This window comes from Corythoichthys intestinalis, chromosome 9, assembly GCF_030265065.1.
Source record: "Corythoichthys intestinalis isolate RoL2023-P3 chromosome 9, ASM3026506v1, whole genome shotgun sequence".
In the NCBI taxonomy this organism is placed as follows: domain Eukaryota; kingdom Metazoa; phylum Chordata; class Actinopteri; order Syngnathiformes; family Syngnathidae; genus Corythoichthys; species Corythoichthys intestinalis.
The window spans coordinates 8648012-8662076 of record NC_080403.1 but is presented as its reverse complement, the minus strand read 5'-3'; the positions used below and the strand labels follow the sequence as shown (position 1 = coordinate 8662076).

General features: G+C 37.8%; 1 protein-coding gene across 2 annotated transcripts in view; it reads left to right on the top strand.

The window, feature by feature from the left end:
• Window positions 1-14065, top strand: part of tgfa (transforming growth factor, alpha) — a 37106-nt gene that overhangs the window by 10696 nt on the left and 12345 nt on the right. For both annotated transcript variants that reach the window (XR_009064426.1, XM_057846301.1), the window contains exon 4: window positions 8515-8629. Coding sequence is in view for 1 of the 2 variants with exons in the window: in XM_057846301.1 (XP_057702284.1) it covers window positions 8515-8629 (115 nt within the window). In the remaining variant the exon portion in view is untranslated. The remainder of the gene's footprint in view (window positions 1-8514; window positions 8630-14065) is intronic.

Below are 14065 nucleotides of genomic sequence, written 5' to 3'. Positions count from 1 at the left end.
TTACTCATTTCAAAATGTGTTCATCTTTATCTAGTTTTAGTCAAAGAAAAATAAAATTTCATCTACTTTTAGTCGACAATTCTCTAAATGTTTTCATCTATAAACTTCAAAAGTTTTAGTTCATGAATAAATAGATAAATAAAAGGATTCCAACAATTCTGAATGAACATGACAGACGAGCAAATAACTAGTCTACAGGGACATCACCATCTTCATGATGATAATACACACTCAGCAGGAAAGCAGCACATTATTTGCAATGAATTAAACTCACCTGGACGCCACGAACTCTATGTAAAATGTTTTTCAAGAGTTTAAGAAGACACAGAGTCATCGCGCTTAATGCTAATGCTAACGCAAACGCTATGCTGATGACACAAGTTAATTTAGTGTGTGATGATCACTCAGCACAGACTTTTAAAGGCTAAAGCAACATGGCATATCTAGCCAAGATAAGAAAGCAAAACTTACCAAGCAGCACCTAACACATGTTTCACAAAAGGAGCCTGGAATGGGCACAGGCTTACTCACCAGGTGAGTAAACACGTCACATGAGTGACACGACCAAACGCTGCTAAATGCGTGCTAACTACACATAAAATAAAAAAATATCCCACATTGTGAATTTATGACGGAAACTATGGCCAATTTTCATCTCCTTCTCGTGTCATCAGACATCAACTGGCATCCATGTCGTTATGTTTTAGTCTACCAAGACCTGTTTTCAGTGCGTCGTTAGATCATCGTCATGAAAAAATTGTTCGTTGACCAAATATTTTTATTATAGTCGTCGTTGACGAAAACAACATTGGTAAAAACTTATGCTGCATTCATACCAAAGTTACACCATCGCGCAAAAACACCTTGCTCGTCGGCAAAAACAGTTTTGTGTTGACACAGACCTTATGTCACCAATAGTCAAAGGCCGCGAAACCTCCGGCTCATGTAACTTAAAAATAAGGACAGTAATGTAACGAATCGTGTTGCATATATGCTTAAAGTTGCAATGTTCATTTGTTGAATGCTGCGTTTTCTGGGCTGTCCCTAAACACACCGCGTGTCTGACTGGAGTGGGGGGGGGGGGGGGGGGGGGGGGGCTGGACAGGGAGAGAAGACCTTTTTGGTTTCGTTTCGTTGGTGTCACAGTAGTCATGTTAAGTGTTTTTGGTTGCAAATAAACAGTTGAAAACCCTAATTCAACATACCCTTCTCAGCAATAATAATAAATAAAGCATCTTATTTTTTTTTCATTTGAATGTTTATTTATTATTGTATTTTTTTAATACAAAGTGTTTTGAAACAAATTTTGACTCTAACGTGGAAATTCGAGTTCGGAAATGTGGCTGACGTCACCAGCTTTGGAATGGAAATCGTTCATAACTCGATGACTCCCAGTATGAAAAATTATAAGAACGTAAAATATAATTTCAAAACTTGTATTTGATCTATACTGTGTACAACTCATTAAAAACCATTAGATAGAGGAATTAAAAATTAAAAATTCACAAGTTTGCACACCCTTTTACAACTTATACCTGTATTCAGAATTAACCAATGACATTAAAACTCATTTAATGAGAGTCAATTGCACATGTGTCACCATTTAAAGGCCCGCTCAATTAGCTTAGGGTTTGTGCTCACTTCCAGGCTCTTGGCTGCCCAGACGGCTGGCAATTAGATATTTCACAAACCTGTGATCCAAAATGGAACAAACCCATGTAAAAACGCATTGTAACTTATGAACCGAATGTTATTCGCTTTCCAGTCAAGTGATGAGTGTTGAGAAGCTTGCGATGCACATGACATTGTTATCAAATTTGTTCAAATTAAATTTGCATAAAGTGAAAATTATGAACACGAGGCTTGGCTGATTGCGATATAGGGGCTGCGAGTTGAAAATTTGCCGCATGTTCTTTGGAGAAAGACTAGTTAGGCGTAATCATCACAAGAGTTCCGATAAATAAAGACAAAGAAATGCTCACATTTTGCAGACTGCTAGTTTAGTCCCTACTGGACCAAATTCATGCAAAGAGGAATCTCTTGTAAGATTTTGCAATTGGTTGGTTTTCCATGGCAAACCATTGTACTTTCACCTATTCAGATTAATCTAATAGAGGCAACGGCTGATGTTCGAAATAGAAACAAATATTTGTTTGTGATTAATTGTGATTATTTACCGATTTTGAAGCCATTTGTTGACCAATTGCTTAAAGAATATAAAGTTGTTCTTCCTCTGCCCAAGATGCACCCTCTTTCCAAGTTTTACGTGTCACATAGAAAAGCAGACAGACAAATTCTTGCAAGTTACTATAAATGATGAGTCCACTATAACCTTATACCGAGCATTTTTATTTATTTATTTTTTAAATCTGGGGCTTTTGTGCTTACTTTGATAGTTGTTTGAAACTGGTCATAATTCTCTTCACTTGGAACAAGGCGCCAGTTTCAGTTGAAGAAAATAAGCCTTAAAAACATGACGCTACCACCATTATTGCTGCCGGTTCACGGTTGCAATCTGCAACTACAGTGCTACCTCTACCTACGAATTTATTTCCTTCCAGGGCCTGGTATGTAAGACTAAATGCTCATATGTCGAGTGCGATTTTCCCAAAAGATTACCTTATAATTCGATTAATTTGTTCCACGGCCCAATAACCTACGCTAAATCATTCATAAATACTGCAGGTACATTACAAATAGCAATTACACATAACATAACAAATAAATTATGAATCCGAATCGTAATAATAATAATACTAATGTAACAAATCGGGTTCTAATGAAGCGGTTGTGTTTTGCATGCTGTTCCTGAACACACCGTAAGACTGACGCGAGAGTGAAAGAGGTTGTTAGGGTAGGAAGATTTTACTTTGTCTTTTCATGTTCTATTGTTGTCGTCGGCTACAGCGGACAGTAGCAGTGTTGTGTTCCTCAAATTCTGAAATGAATGATTAAAAACCTGAGGAGGTACAATTACACATAACAAAACAAATAGATATACAAATCGGAATAATAATAATATAATAATAATAATCTTACGAACCGGGTTTCAATGTGGCGATTGTGTTTTGCATGCTGTTTCTGAACAGACTGACGAGAGAGTGTGAGAGGTGTTTTTAACTTTTACTTTTCATGTTCTGTTGTTGTTGTTGGTGTCTGCTACGACAGAAAGTAGCTGTGTTGTGTTGCAGAATTTCTGAATTAAATAATTAAAAACCTGACGAAGTTGGCGACTTCCTTGCCGATGTTACAATAATAATAATAATGACAGTCGTCCTCGAAATCGGAGACATAGTCCGGCTGTATTGTCGAGCCAGTTCACTGAAGCGCACACCGCGCTCATATTTTTCTATAATTTCCTTCTTAATAATTTGTCTTTGTCTCAGTCTTTTGGACGATATACCTCGAAGTACCTCGACATACGAACACCTCGACATACAATCCTTTTGACATCCGATGTAAGATTTGACTCGTCATTTGTCTCGAAAAAAAGTGGCGCTTACCATTGTAATGAAATTGGAAATGATGGAATATGTCTACGATCTCAATGGTCCTCCTCCGACCTCCGTTCGCCAGTCTTTATAAGTGAAAGTGACAATTATTATTGTAACTTGGGCAAAGAAGTCGCCAGCTTCTTCAGGTTTTTAATTATTTAATTTAGAACTTCTGCAACACAATATAGCTACTTTCAATCGTAGCAGACACCACCACCAACAACAACCGAACACGAAAAGTAAAAGTTAAAAACGCTCACGACCCTCTCACACTCTCTCGTCAGTCTGTTCAGGAACAGCATGCAAAACACAACCGCCACATTGAAACCCGGTTCATAAGATTATTATTATTATTCTGTGTTATTATTATTCCAATTTGTGTATCTATTTGTTTTGCTATGTGTAATTGTACCTGCGGTATTTATGAAAGATTTAGCATCCATTTTTGGGCTGTACAACAAATTAATCAAATATAATGTATTCTTATGGGAAAATTCAGCTCAACATACAACCCAGGTCCTGGAACGAATCAAATTCATATGTAGAGGTACCACTGTTCTTATTAGTTTTAGTCATATTTTAGTCATTTCAAAAATGTGTTTGTCTTCATCTAGTTTTATTCGACAAATACTCAAAATTTTTTCATCCGAAAAATTCAAAGGTTTTAGTCCTAAAATAACTTAAAAAGAATAAAGACTTCCAACATTTTTGAATGAATATTGACAGACGAGCACATATTGTAGTGTCTACAAGGACAACGCCAACATTGTGAGGGTTTTCCAATTGTTTTTATTTGCAACTGAAAGCACGGCGCGCTACTACGAAAAAACGAAAACAACACAACAACAGTTTAAGAGGACGAGCGTTACTCCAAAGTTAATGCTAATGCTACCACGAATGCAATGCTTCGCCGTCACTGCAACGGAGTAGCATAACTCAGGCTTTGGAGTGTGATATTCACTCAGCACAGACCTATAAAGTCTAAAAATACCTTATACTCTCTTTCCAACATAAGAAAACAAATATTACTATATGTTTCAAAACAAACAAGCTTAAAGTGCAGCCTGACTTGAAGAATATACATCTTTGGTTGTTAATGAGTTAACCACCAGTCACCGGTGACGGTCAGGAAATGTCACATGAGTGACACAATCCAAACACTGCTTAAAAAGTTGTCACACAATTTGAACATATGACTAAAACTATGGCGCATTTTCTTGTTGTTCTCGTCTTGTCACAGAAACCTGCGTTCGTCTCGTTATGTTTTAGTCTCCCAAGACACGCTTTTAGCTCGTTATCGTTTTGTCACCGTCATGAAAAAGTTGTTCAGTGGCGAAATATTTTCGTTATCGTCATCGTTGACGAAAACAACAATAGTGCTGACTTTCATTTAACGTGAGTTTGTGGGTTACTGGTTAATTCACACAACCATATCATCTCAGTTGTATTATTTTTCATTTTGTTTTGTAAAAAGTGTTTTAAAGTGGTATGAAAATTTATCTGAACCTTTTAGAATTTCTCACATTTTTGCATAAAATCACCATTAAATGTGGTCTGATCTTAGTCAAAATCAGACAGATGAAACGGTGTCTGCTTTAACTAAAACCACCCAAACATTTATAGGTTTTCATAGTTTAATGAGGATAGTATGCAAACAATGACATAAGGAGGCAAAATAAATAACCGACCCATTACATTTAAAAGTGTTAGGGTTATTGCTCCTTTGGCAGCAATATCTTATACCAGACGCATCCTGTAGCTGCAGATCAGTCTGGCACATCCATCAGGACTAATCTTGGGCCATTCTTCTCTACAAAACCGCTGTAGTTCAGTCAGATTCAGTTGTAGCATTCATCCTTTTGTTTTTATCTTTTCCTGCAAAACATCCTGATAAACTTTTTGAATTTATTCTTCCATCAATGATTGCAAGTTGTCCAGGCCCTGAGGTAGCAAAACAGCCCCAAATCATGATGCTCCCTCCACCATGCTTCACGGTGGGGATGAGATGTTGATGTTCCATTTTTGCTCTAAACATATGATGTTGTGTGTTACGCCCAAACAATTCAACTTTGGTTTCATCAGTCCAAAAAATATTTTGCCAGAATTTCTGTGGAGTGCTCAAGTGCCTTTTTGCAAACATTAAACAATTAACACTTTTTTTTTTTTTTTTTTAGACAATAGTGGCTTCCTCAGTGGAGTCATCCCTTGAAAACCATTCTTGGCCATAGTTTTACATATAGTTGATGTGTGCACAGAGACATTGGACTGTGCAAGTGATTTCTGTACATCTTTAGCAGACACCCTAGGGTTCTGTTTTACCCTTTAACCCTTTAACTCTTGGCGTCATCTTTGGTGGACGGCCACTCCTTGGGAGAGAAGCAACAGTGCCAAACTCTCTCCATTTGTAGACAACTTCTCTGACTGTCAATTGATGAACATCCAGACTTATAGAGATGGTTTTCTATCCTCTCCAGTGTTGTTAATAACGGCGTTACAATATAACGGCATTACTAACGGCGTTATTTTTTTCAGTAGTGAGTAATCTAATTAATTTTCTCATCTTGGCAACGCCGTTACCGTTACTGAGGCGGGAAAGGCGTGCGTTACTATGCGTTACTAAGTTGGTTGAATAAAAAAAGTCGGAGAGACGGACTCACGGAGACGAGAGAGCACAGCAGGTGTGGGGAAGACGCCGTTGCAAACGCGATGCCAGGTGGCTTCAATAATACCTGACTGTAGCCTACAAACTACGCTCACATGATACGGTAGATATCACATATTATAGAACTAGATGCAAATGATAGACACGGCTGCATTGGCAACATGTTTTAAGGACTACATGCGTTAGTAAACAGCAGCCATCTTAAAGCAGTAGACCTCTCAGGAAGGCTCTGTTGTAGAGACCCTTCTTAGCGAACCTACTTTATTATTATTATTTTTTTTTTAATCTAAAATGGTCCTAAATTGGCAAAATCTTGACTTAAATCTATCTTTAAATTATGAAACAGTTTTAAAACTTACACATGTTGGAAGTAGACAGAAGGGAACTAATGCAATAGCGGGAGCAATTTTAACAACATTAATGGTTGATTCACAACTTTAAATCACTTCCACACATAGCAAAGGTTACTATCTAGTTATCGCAATACCCATGTGTCTAGTTAAGTGGAGGGTAAAGAATTGGGCAAGGGCCAATTGTCCCAAAAACCCTTTAAACTTCACACTGTGTGACCTTTTTTTTTTTTTTTTTGAGAAAAAAAATAAAACATGAAAATTATCACTAGTTACTTTGCCAAGTAACTAATTACTCTTAAATTCAGGTAACTGAGTTACTAACGCAATTACTTTTTGAGAGAAGTAATTTGTAACTGTAATTAATTACTTTTTAAAAGTAACAACACTGATCCTCTCCCAGCTTTATACAAATCAACAATCCTTGATCGCAGGTCTTCAGACAGCTCTTTTGACCGGGCCATGATGCACATCAGACAATGCTTCTTATCAACACATTTCTTACCAGGTGTGTGTTTTATAGTGGGCAGGGCAGCTTTACACCAATTATAAGTGATTGGGCACACACCTGACTTAAAATGTTTGGTAAAAATTGGTTTTAATTGCTCTTTGTTTCCTTAGGCAGAGGGTTAACTTATTTTCCCCCTTCTGTCATTGTTTGTATGCTATCTTCATTAAAATAAGAAAACCTATAAATGTTCGGGTGGTTATAGGTAAAGCAAAAACTGTTTTTATATCTGTGTGATTTTTGACAAAGATCAGATCACATTTGATGGTGATTTTATGCAGAAATGTGAGAATTCCAAAAGGTTTAAATAGTTTTTCATACCACTGTACGCAAGGTCACTTTAAGGTGGAGAAATGTTTTTAATAATTTACAGCTGACCTCTCCACATTGGTGATTCAGCATTCACCCTTTCATGGACTACGCTCTCTCCAAATTTGTTTGAATATTTTAAAAAGTATTTTCATTTACTTTAGTTATTACTTATGGAAGGCTTTCCCTGCATATTCAAGAATTTTGTCGGTTTAAAAGTCCACGGTATTTTTTTTCACCCCTTAACAAAATCCTGGCATTTAAAATGGGGAGTGTAGCATTTTCTATCCACTGTCAGCAGACAATATGTTTCTAGCTGATAGTTAATTGATCCTCTTAGCCTTATGGTGCATCGACAATTATGGCGCTTTAACATGAGCTGCCTTTTTAACACAAAAGCCACTGCAAGATGATCCGCAGAGCACCTCGCTTACCCCTGAGGCTTGATGGATCCTATCCCAGTGTGCCTCTTCTTACTTCGTGAAAATAGTATGGAAGAGGAGAGGGGTGGGGAGGCCAATGGCTCCCAGACAACAGAGGGCTTTCACGGAGCCTGACAGCAGAAAACAATGCATGTAGGCTGTGCTCCAAACCCCATTTAGCGTCAAAATGGAATGAGAGCTTGTGAGAAAAACTCAACTTAGCCTTAATGTGACACTGTCACGTCTGTTTAGCTGCTTGCACAACATTGACTTCAGCCTGCGTCAGCTATGTCGGAATTTCTCTGACTGTATGGCTAATTTGAAAAAAAAAAAAAAAAGTGAACCTCTCACCCTTGCCAGGGCGTTCACGTAATAGTGCGTATTGGTTCCATTGTTGGGATGAAAACGAAGACCTCATTTGTAAAGAGGCGCCTCTTCTCGCCCCTTACAAAGTCTGTTTTGTAATGTATGACTTATCGCCGCTAAAATTGCCCCTCCCAGGTAGCGTTGTGGATCCAAGCAAACGACACACATTTACAAATAAAAGGCTTCGGTCCCACATTGAGTGGCGTGCGTGTCAGCTTTAGGATTTAGGACATACTGTATAGTACAATGCCAATGCCCCCTGAGGCTTAGGCTATTTTTACATTCATGATAGTCACCTGGGTCAGTGTTGTTTGTCAAAGCTCAATTAGAGATTACTGATTTCATTTGTATCTTACTAGCATCACAGACATTGTGTGCTTGTTTGTTTTTAATCACCTGTTAGAGTTCGTGGCGGCGGCTGTTCGCTCTCATTTCGATAACTGTCCAGACTCCCATCGCCACTTCTGTTTCCATGGAACGTGTCGGTACCTGATATTGGAGGAGACACCTGCATGCATGTAAGTCAATTTAAAAAGTGCTCTGTCAAATGCAAAAATAAATAAAAAAATAAACACACACCTGCCACTTTCAGTGCTCAAATGACCCTTTATCATCATCTTGATTCTTTCTATTTCGAATCAGTAATAACAATATTATTATTGTCAAAGAGACACAAATTGATGTACATCTGGAGTCATCAGCATCGCTAGAACCTTGTGCCTCGTCCAGGGGCTTGTTCTAAAAGCCATGACTAATTATTGGATATGGGGATTTCCGAGGAATTTTTATGATTTGAAAATTGAAACCGTAATTCTATGAGGTAATGTATCGAAATAAAGTGCTGCATATTGATCTCGTACATTGCTTTTCATTATTGTAAAAAAAAACATACAATGTCAGGCGGCTTCCCGTAGATGAATATCATTTATTTATCTCTGATAACATATATACAGTAACAAATTATTTCACAATTCAGAAATTCATATACAGTCATGGATGAAATTATTGGCACCCCTGGAATTTTTGCAGAAAATACAGTTTCTCTCAGACATTAATGCAGTTGCAGATGTTTTCAGTATGAATGTGTTTATTTTTTGGATTTGCATTGGAAAAACACAAAAAAGCTGGAGAAAAGCCAAAATTTACATAATTGTACACAGAATACAAAAAAATGGGCTGGACAAAATTGTTGACACCCTCAACTCAATATTTGGTTGCACATCCTTTAGAAGAAATAACAGAAAGTAACCACTTCCTATGACCATCAACAAGTTTCGTGCACCTCTCAGATGGAATTTTGGACCACTCTTCTTTTGCGAACTGTTCCAGGTCTTTCAGATTTGAATTGTGCCTTCTTGCAACAGCAATTTTGAGATCTCTTCATAGTGTTCAATATGATTTAAAACCGAACTCTTCGATGGCCACCTCAGAATTCTCCAGCGCTTTGTCTCCAACCATTTCTTGGTGCTATTTGAGGTATGCTTTGGGTTATTGTCCTGTTGGATCACCCATGACCTCTGACGTGGACCCAGTTTTCTGACACGACATCCTACATTGCGGTCCAAAACATTTTGGTAGTCTCCATATTTCATGGCTCCTTGCACAGTGTCAAGGCACCCAGTGCAAGAGGCAGCAAAATAACCCCAAAACATCATTGGACCGCCACCATGTTTGACTATAGGAGCTGTGTTCTTTTCTTTGTAGGCCTCATTCTTTTTTCTGGCACTGTGTGTCTTGACAGTGAGCAAGGAGTCATGAAATATGGAGACTATCAAAATGTTTTGAGCTGGAATGTAGGGTGTAGTGTCAGAAAACTGAGTCTGCGTCAGAGGTAACGGGTGTTCCAACAGGACATTGACCCAAAACATACCTCAAATAGTACCAAGAAATGGTAGGAGACCAGTTTTGTTTTTCCTATGCACATCCAAGACATAAACACATTCATACTGAAAACATTTGTAATTGCATTTATTTCTGTGAGAAATATTGAATTTTTCAATTCCAGGGGTGCCAATAATTTCGTCCATGATTGTATATCCATATAGAATAATTAATATAAACCTTTGACCCCCTCCCCCTAATGATTCGAATACAAAAGCGCAAGTGTAAATCAATCGGCAATTCGGCATATTCATTTTGCATGGCAATGTCATCAAACAGCACAATTTCCTCATTTTATAGAACCTCAGAAATTTGTGAGTTCTTGTCTTCTTGTAAATCTCGCTAGGGCTGTACATTCTACCCCCAATTTAAGATTTATTTTTCAAGTCTTTTACGACACTAATCTAGGCATGAGTCGTCCCCCCCCCCCCCCCCCCCCCATTTCAGACAGCAAAACTACTATGATTATCCTCTACTGGTTATCTCTAATTAATCAGCCCTGAGACAAAAAAATTGAAAACGAGCTCCGAGGATTCATGCATATCCATACATAGACTTAATTAACCCACTGAATTTCATTCTGATCCATTAACAAATGAAGAATAAGAAGCAATTTTAATTCTTCAATGAATTAATCGACACAGTTCTAAGACAAAAAAATCTAGCATTGAGGATTCTGAAATTATTCATATAATTAATCAGGTCTCAGAAATAAATCTGGCATTGAGGATCGATGCGTATACAGTACATCCCTAGAATATACCTGCCAAATTTCTGTGATTCGTTCACGAACATACTAATAATATTTCTTTTTTAATTTTTTTATATTCAGTGTTTATTAATTAGATTGATTATTTACTGTAATTATGACCTTATTAATTATAAGAGGTTTGGAGTTGAGGGAACCGGCCAGTCGTAGTTCATTTCAAACTTGTGAATTTAAAATATAATGTTAAAATTCACAAGACTGGATGGAAAAAGTAAGGGAACCACTTGGCTGTGGATTCTCAATAGCTACAGGTGTGAGCCAACCTAGACGCCAAACTTTAAAACAAGATTGGAGGTGTGGCTTAAAGCTGCGCTGGTCAAAGAAAACACACTCTTAGAATTTCTCTTTTGCCAGAAGCCTTAATTTCATGTGTACCATGCCTCACTCAAAAGAGCTCTCAAAAGGTCTCAGATTCAGAATTTATTTACAGTGAAGTAAATAAGTATTTGAACACCCTGCTATTTTGCAAGTTCTCCCACTTAGAAATCATTGAGGGGTCTGAAATTTTCATCCTAGGTGCATGTCCACTGTGAAAGAGATAATCTAAAGAGAAAAATCACAATGTGTGATTTTTTTAACAATTTATTTGTGTGATACAGCTGCAAATAAGTATTTGAACACCTGAGAAAACTAATGTTATTATTTGGTACAGTTGCCTTTGTTTGCAATTACAGAGGTCAAACGTTTCCTGTAGTGTTTCACCAGATTTGCACACACTGCAGGAGGGATCTTGGCCCACACCTGCACACAGATCTTTTCTAGATTAGTCAGGTTTCTGGGCTGTCGCTGAGAAACACTGAGTGTGAGCTCCCTCCAAAGGTTTTCTATTGGGTCTGGAAACCAGCTAGGCCATGCTACAACCTTGTTACGCTTCTTACGGAGCCACTCCTTGGTTTTCTTGGCTGTGTACTTCAGGTCATTTTATGTTGGAAGACCCAGGCATGACCCATCTTCAATGCTCTGACTGAAGGAAAGGAGGTTGTTCTCCGAAATCTCACAATACAGGGCCTCAGTCATCCTCTTTAATGCAGTGCACCCGTCCTGTCCCATGCACAGAAAAACACCCCCAAAGCATGATGCTACCACCCCTATACTTCACAGTAGGGATGGTGTTCTTTAGCTAGTACTCATTAGAGGCGTGCAAAATTTCAGATTCTTAGACTATTTGCGATTCGGCTGTGGAAGATTCGAGAACTATTCACAAACATCCAAATTCCGATTATTGAATTATACCAGGTAAAGAAGAACTAAAACACCGTCAGCGCAGTCTTCGGGACGCAATGAGGAACGTACTGAGAGCAAATATCATGTTCAACTCATGCCGCTAGATAAAAAAACAAAAATACCTGACTGCGGCCAACAGCTGGTTCAAACAACGCCCAGTTGCTAGTTGCTACAAACATACGGCCACATACACATACGGCTATAGTAGATATCACATATAAAGAGAACTAGATGCGAAATGACAGACTTGCCGTTTAGTAGTTGCTGCATTGTAAACAGCCGCCGTCTTAAAGCAGTACACTTCTCTAGAAGGCTCTGTTGTCGCGAACCTAATTAACTTTTTATCTAAAATACTCATAAATAGGCAAAATCTTGACTTGAACCCATCTTTAAATGATGAAACAGTTTTAAAACTTTGACATGTTGTAAGTAGACAGTTTAGGTTCTTTTCGGGTTGAATTAACTGTAAATACATATAAATACTGTATGTTTGTATGGATTTGTCATGCCTGAAGGGGGGGAAAAAAAGATAGAAGGGAAATTATGGAATAACGGGAGCAATTTTATCAACTTTAATGGTTGATTAAAATCATTAAATTAATTGAATGTAATTTGAAGCTGCTGATGCAGAATGGGGACTTGAGTGTTTTATTTAATGTGGTAACACTTTATAATAACTATCCGTTTTACTAGTTAATAGATCATTAGTAAACTGTTGAGAAATGATTTATTGTTGATTTGTGAAGTATTTGTGAACAGTTTGTTAAAGCATTTACAGGGTGTTCTTAACCTTAAACACAGTTTGTGTAGAAACGTTTCAAGTTTTTGTGTGTAACGGCTGGCATTTCTATCTTTTCAGGTTAAGAAATGCCATTCACTTCAAAAGAAAAGGCATTTTGATAAGGCATTTTGCAGGCAGCGCTCATGTTGCACATTTATGAAAATCTGCCATAGGGCTAACAAATATTTGTACTTTTCTTTGTATATTTAACCAATAAAACTTATGACCTTCAACATAAAGTGTATATTGTTTCATTAAGATCCATCAACTAGCATGGGCATTTAGAATGGGGTCAACCATATTGGAACACCCTGTAAATGCTTAACAAACTGTTAACAAATACTTCACAAATCAACAATAAATCATTTCTCAACAGTTTACTAATGATCTATTAACTAGTAAAACTGATAGTTATTATTAAGTGGTACCTAATTAATGTTTTTAACTGTTAACTTGATACTGAAATATTAGTTTGGTTTAGGCTAATAGGATTTTTAAACTATTTTAGAACTAATGTACAATACATTAAAAGCGGAGGGCGGGGGGGTTGGGTGACATCAATAATCGATTTATAATCTAATTGGAGCCTCTGAATCATAATCGTAATCGAATCCTTTGGTAATCAAAGATTCCCACCTCTAGTACTCATTCTTCTTCTTCCACCAAACACGCTTAGTGGAATTTGGACCAAAAAGTTCTATTTTGCTCTCATCTGGCCACAAAACCTGCTCCCATGTCTCCTCTTCATCATCCAAATGGTCATAGGCAACCTTAAGATGGGATTTGACATGTGCTGGTTTAAGCAGAGGGACCTTCCATGCGATGCATGATTTCAAACCATGACGTCTTAGTGCAGGGTTGGCCAACCCTGGTCGTCGAGAGCCGCAATCCAGCTTGTTTTCCATGTCTCCCTCCTCCAACACACCTGGACCAAATTATCAGGATTGTTATCAGGCAACTGCAGAGCTTGCTGATGAGCTGATCATTTGATTCAGGTGTGTTAAAGGAGGGAGACATGGAAAACAAGATGGATTGCGGCTCTCGAGGACCAGGGTTGCCACCCTGTTTTAGTGTATTTCCAACAGCAACCAGTTTTAGATTACTGCTTTGAGATTTGGTCATGTGCTGCTATAATACATATAAAGACCTTACAAACTTCCCAAAACAGAGCAGCTCGATGTGCGCTTCATTGTCCACTCAGAACTAATGTGAACTGGATGCACAACACATTGTCTTGGCTAAAAGTTAAAGAAAGATTTATGGCCTCATTGTTTAATTTTACTAGAAATATTGCTACAA